At 54.0% G+C, this 4,955-nt stretch overlaps 1 protein-coding gene across 1 annotated transcript in view; it reads right to left on the reverse strand.

Annotated features, from left to right (window-relative positions):
* Nucleotides 1-2,374: 2,374 nt before the first annotated feature.
* Nucleotides 2,375-4,955, reverse strand: part of IQCD (IQ motif containing D) — a 9,140-nt gene continuing 6,559 nt past the window's right edge. Inside the window, exons 3-4 of the mRNA XM_006900989.1 lie at nt 4,060-4,131; nt 2,375-2,659 (exon numbers count right to left, since the gene is read on the reverse strand). Coding sequence (XP_006901051.1) covers nt 2,375-2,659; nt 4,060-4,131 — 357 coding nt within the window. The remainder of the gene's footprint in view (nt 2,660-4,059; nt 4,132-4,955) is intronic.

Here is a 4,955-nt window from a genome sequence, read left to right on the forward strand (position 1 = left end):
AAAAAAAAATCACACTAACGGTCAGACTTGCTGGCCTGCTGGAGCCCTCGAGACTGTGGCCCTTGGCAGTGCTTTCATCCTGGCCTGAACTCGCCTTTCTGACACAACTTTCAGCCAAGGAATAGATTTGTAAGGTGAACATTCACACTAGGAAGATACTCAACACTAAAAAGAAAGGAAATGAGTGGATGTTAAGTAACAAAGCTAAACAATGATGCCACAAGGATGGAGATAGGACAGGGATTGCAACAGAACAGACAGCAGCAACATTGACCCTGACCTGCCTCTGCCTTCCACCTAATGACTGGCAGGCAGGTCAGTGGCTCCCTCCTGAGTTTGGTTCTGAAATCACAGGCAGACCTTGGGGGTAACGTAACTACAGGCTCAGTTCTAGACAGCAGCAATGAGGGGATTATTACAATGCATTGAACCATGTGGATAATTTACCCAGCGCACACCAAAGTCGTGTATAGACTCTTGTCCGTTAACATGCGCAGTAGCCTGGGAAAGTTTGTAAGAGTGTGAGGATTCCCCAAATGGGACACAGATACAAAGATGTGGTTGGGAAATGGCACCGAGAGGCTTACCGGAGGCTGGACTTAAGATTTGTGAAAAGCACAGTATAAGACGTTCAGAAAAGCCAGTGGTGGAAGAACAAGGTGACAAGGTGTCCCTGTCTCAGGCATGCATGTCCCGCTTTGCCACAGAGCAGCACCTCAGCCCCAGGAGGGATCCGGAGAGCCCCGGAAGTTACCTGTGTGTCTGAGGAGCCCTGGGAAAGAGCCCCACTCCTACTCCAGGACCTGCCGGCCTGCCCCCACCCCCAGCTTTGTTCCTGGTTTTCGAAGCAAGAGAGTTCTTCACTCACAAAGGACAATGAAAGTCTGTATAAATTAACTGGATACCTTTGAGCTGTGGGGTTGGACAATACTGAGTGGCCCATGGACTGACAAAAGAACAAGCAGATCTGTCTTGGAGACGGTGCAGCCAGAATGCTCCTTGGAGGCAAGGATGATAAGACTTGGTCTCACACAGTTTGAGCACATCGTTAGGAGAGGCTGTTCTCCGAAAGGGACATAGAAAGGTTTCAGATCAAAGCCAAGAAACAAACTGAGGTAGAAACATTCCTCAGAGTTTATTTGTGCGCTGGGCTTCTCAGCAAGGGGAGTAGCCTTGGGGTTTGGGCTTGGGGGGGTTGTTTATATGGGGTCTTTATATGGCTCATTGGTGCCTAAAGTTTCTGGTCTTGGGAAACTGGTTCTGGGGAATGTCCTGACATAGGATTTCTGAGTTCTGGTTTCAGAAAAATGTCCTGACAGAGAGTTTTCTATTTTTTTTTTAAATTTTTTTTGTGTGTGTGTGTACCGTCAAATCAGATCTGACTGGTACAGGGGGACATTGTCCCTCCTTTTCCCAGCAGAGCATCTGGTGGATTCGAACCGTGTGCCTCTGGGATTATAGTTGCAGCTCCTTGCCACTAGGCCACCAGAGCTCCCCAGACACTTTTCTAAGTTCTGATTTTTGGGAATGTCCTGACAGAGGATTTTCTGAGTTCTGGTTCTGGAAAATATCCTGACATAGGATTTTTGAGTTGAGCTTCAACCTCCGTTTTTATTTTTAGCCTAACAGAAATCATGTGGAGAGTCAGGGAAAGAGAAGAAGAAGACCCCCAACGACATGTGTCGACACAGTGACTGCGGCAATGGGCTTAAGCATGTCAGATGATGGGGACGGCACAGGATACAACAGGGCTCAGATCTGCTGGTCAGTGTCGCTATGAGGCCTCGTCGACGCCATGGCACCTAATGACAGCATAATTACAGACATTTCTAGCATGCCACAGGCCTGTGACCCCAGACTCGTTCTGGGATTTCCTCTTCTTGGATAAGAAAGACATTCTCAGCAAGTGAAAAATCCCAGAGAGCTCCTGGACTTGTCGGCCTGTCCCCAGGCCCCCTGCAGCCGTTATACTGCCCCCTTCTCACCCCTGACCTGCGCTGGGACAAGGCTGGGGTGGCCCTGACAGTCCTGGTCGCCCACAGTCTCACAAGCCAGACTCTGGGAAGACCCTGAGGCCTGGAGCCCTGGGGACCCTGGGGGAAATCTCCAGCTGCTGCCACGTTGTGGATTCACAGCACATGCAGGGCCCAGGGAACCCTGCACCAGGGCTTGTGAGGCTACCAGTCCTTCCAGCCTCAGCATTCTCTCACAGAGCAGCCAGTGGATTTGAACCACTAACCCTTCACCTAGCAGCTGGATCCTTTAACCATGACACCACCAGGGCTCCTTTAAAGTGAATTTATTCATAGGCAGCACCTCAGGTCAGCCAGAAGCTCAGGCTGCCCCTGCGCCCTGGCCCATCCCCAGTGAGGGCTCACTTCTTGCCCTTGGCCCTGCCCTTGCCGCGCTTCTTCTTCTTCTTCTTCTTGGACTTGAGCATGGAGCGCACCAGGTAGCCCTTCCACATGGCCTGGATGAGTGTGGCCGCCCGCACCATGAGCAGCATCTGCTCCTCGGCCTCCAGCCGCTTCTGGGAGTTGATCTCCTGCTCCGTGCGGATCCGGGAGAACTCCTCCACCAGCACCTCCTGCTTCTTCTTCAGCTCCTCCAGCTGTGCCCTCTCCTCCTTGTGGATGGCGTCCAGCTCCTCCAGCTCCGCCTGCGGGCAGCCACCAGGCCTGCAGCCTCCGCCCACCGGCGCCCACCCGCCCTGGACCCCGTGTGCCCCCAGCCATCCCCACCTCCTCTCCTAGAGGTGATGGGCCTGCCTGAACAGGAATAGGGGTGGGGGAATGGACAACAGAAAGCCCCCAGGGGCTTGTGGATTGGACACCAAGTTCAAATCCACTTGGGAACCTCCACCTCCTAAGACTTGGCTTCTCATCCACCACGGCAGAGGACAGACCCCACTCCTGGCGCTGGCTTGAAGGCCGAATGGCACGATGGGCACATGGACTGTCCAGGATGCCAAGCACATGGCAGGGACACCAGACAGTAAGATGGGGAATGCTGCCACCAGACACCCCAGGGGAAGGGTTCCTCATGGCCACGTGCAGCCTCTTGGGGTTCTCATTCTCCCCTCTCTGCTCCTGCCCTCCTTTCCCTCCCTCCTGCTCTCCCCTCTCTCTCCCTCCTCTTCCCCTCCTTCCTCTCTCCCTCCTCCTCCCTTCCCTCTCTCCCCCTCCACTCTCCCTTCTTCCTGCCCTCCCCTCTCCCTCCCTCCCTCTCCATCCTATCCCTCCACTTTCCTTCCTTCTTCTCTCTCCTCTCTCCCTCCTCTCCCCCTTCCTCCCCTCTCTCTCCCTCTCTCATCTAATACTGACCGGACACCCACCACAGGATAAGCCCTCCCCCCAGAGCTCTGAGTTGAGTCAACAGGCCCCTCCAGCCCCCTCTCACGTGGCCCACCCTGGGTCTCTGTGCACTTGGGGGCTGAGGGCCAGTGCTCCCTGATCTTCTGTCCCTGGTCAAGTCCGGGGCCAGCAAGTTAATGCAGAGATGAGTGGAGGACTTGGGGGTGCCCCAGTTTGTAGGCTGCCTTTCCCTAAGCCAGACCCTGCACTGTGACAGAAGCTTATCGCTTGATGCCCGCCACAATCCAGAGTCATGGTGTCATGGACTCGGCTGACCAGATGGATGCAGGAGTGGGCTCAGGAAGGTCAGATCCCTGCTTAAGGTCACACAGCTGCTATGTGACACTTCCTGTCTTCCCTGCTGCCACCCCAGCACCAGGCACACCCCAGGGGCACCTGCTGAAAAGGCCTCACACCTGAGCCTGAAGAGGCATATCCTAGCTGTGGGAGCCAGGAGGAAGCAGAGGACTATGGGAGTGGACACTAGATGGAGCCAAGCCTGCTGGATGAGTCCAGGCACTTCTCACCATAGGGGCTCAGGGCTTCTGGCCTCTTCTGGCAAACCTCACCCCTCTCCGCCCCAGGCTGGGACCCTGCTGTAGCCTCCTCCTAGGGCCTTTCTGGGGGGCTCTGTGTCTGGTACAAACTGTAGCCAGGTCCCCTTCCCATCCTAGGCTTTGAAAGAGACAGACTCAGAGAGAAATACCTGCTTTTCACTCATCTCCGTATCGTACTTCTGGATCCAGTTCTCTATCTCTGTCTCCACTTTGTATTTCTTCTAAAAAGAGAGTGAGAGGTCACTGTTGGGTGCAGCAGTGTTAACTAGGATCAGCTTTGACACCAGGCTCCGTTGTGGTGTGAGCTCCACCTAGCTTGCCTCACTGAGGCCACACACACCCACACCCACACACGGTCATTTCTATTGTCCCCATTTCACAGATGAGAAAACTGAGGCCCAGACATGTAAGCCATGACTCTAGAACATGTAAGTCTGACTCTAGAACATTCTCTGAGGCTAACTTCAGTGTCCAGCAGATACCTGGCATGAAACAAAATGCTCTACAGATACCAGCTGTTTCATTATTGGCCCCCCACCAATGGCTCAAGTTGTAGGGGGAGCTTCAGGCCTTTGGTTCATAGGGTTGCTACGAGTTGTGCTCGACTGGAAGGCAATCAACAACAACCATGGCTCATGTAGCCATCAGAGAGAGAGAGAGAGAGAGATACTGTGATTATTCCCATTTTACAGATGGGAAAAACAGGCTGGAGGAGGAGAAGCTGGTTGTGCACGGTCTGGGCAGTGAGGGCCACGGGTCCGAGTTCAGCTCTGCGCACCAGGATTGGGGAGCAGCTGCATCTGAGGCTCTCAGTCTGCCCACTTCTGCCAGCTGTTCTGGACCAGAGAGGCCAAGAACCCTCTGCGGCTGGAAGGCTCTGTGCTCCCGTTCGGAGAATAAGGCCTCGTGGGTCTTGAACCACCTTAGAGGCGCCAGACCTTGATGTGAACTCTGTTTTCACAGTAGCCCAACACAAGCCATGGCATTTTCAATCACCTCGTATGCCCTCAAAAGGTGGACAAGGAAGAGATCTGTATTTGTTCCC

The sequence above is a fragment of the Elephantulus edwardii genome, unplaced genomic scaffold (assembly GCF_000299155.1).
Source record: "Elephantulus edwardii isolate Elephantulus edwardi_28Jun2011 unplaced genomic scaffold, EleEdw1.0 scaffold00304, whole genome shotgun sequence".
Classification (NCBI taxonomy): Eukaryota; Metazoa; Chordata; class Mammalia; order Macroscelidea; family Macroscelididae; genus Elephantulus; species Elephantulus edwardii.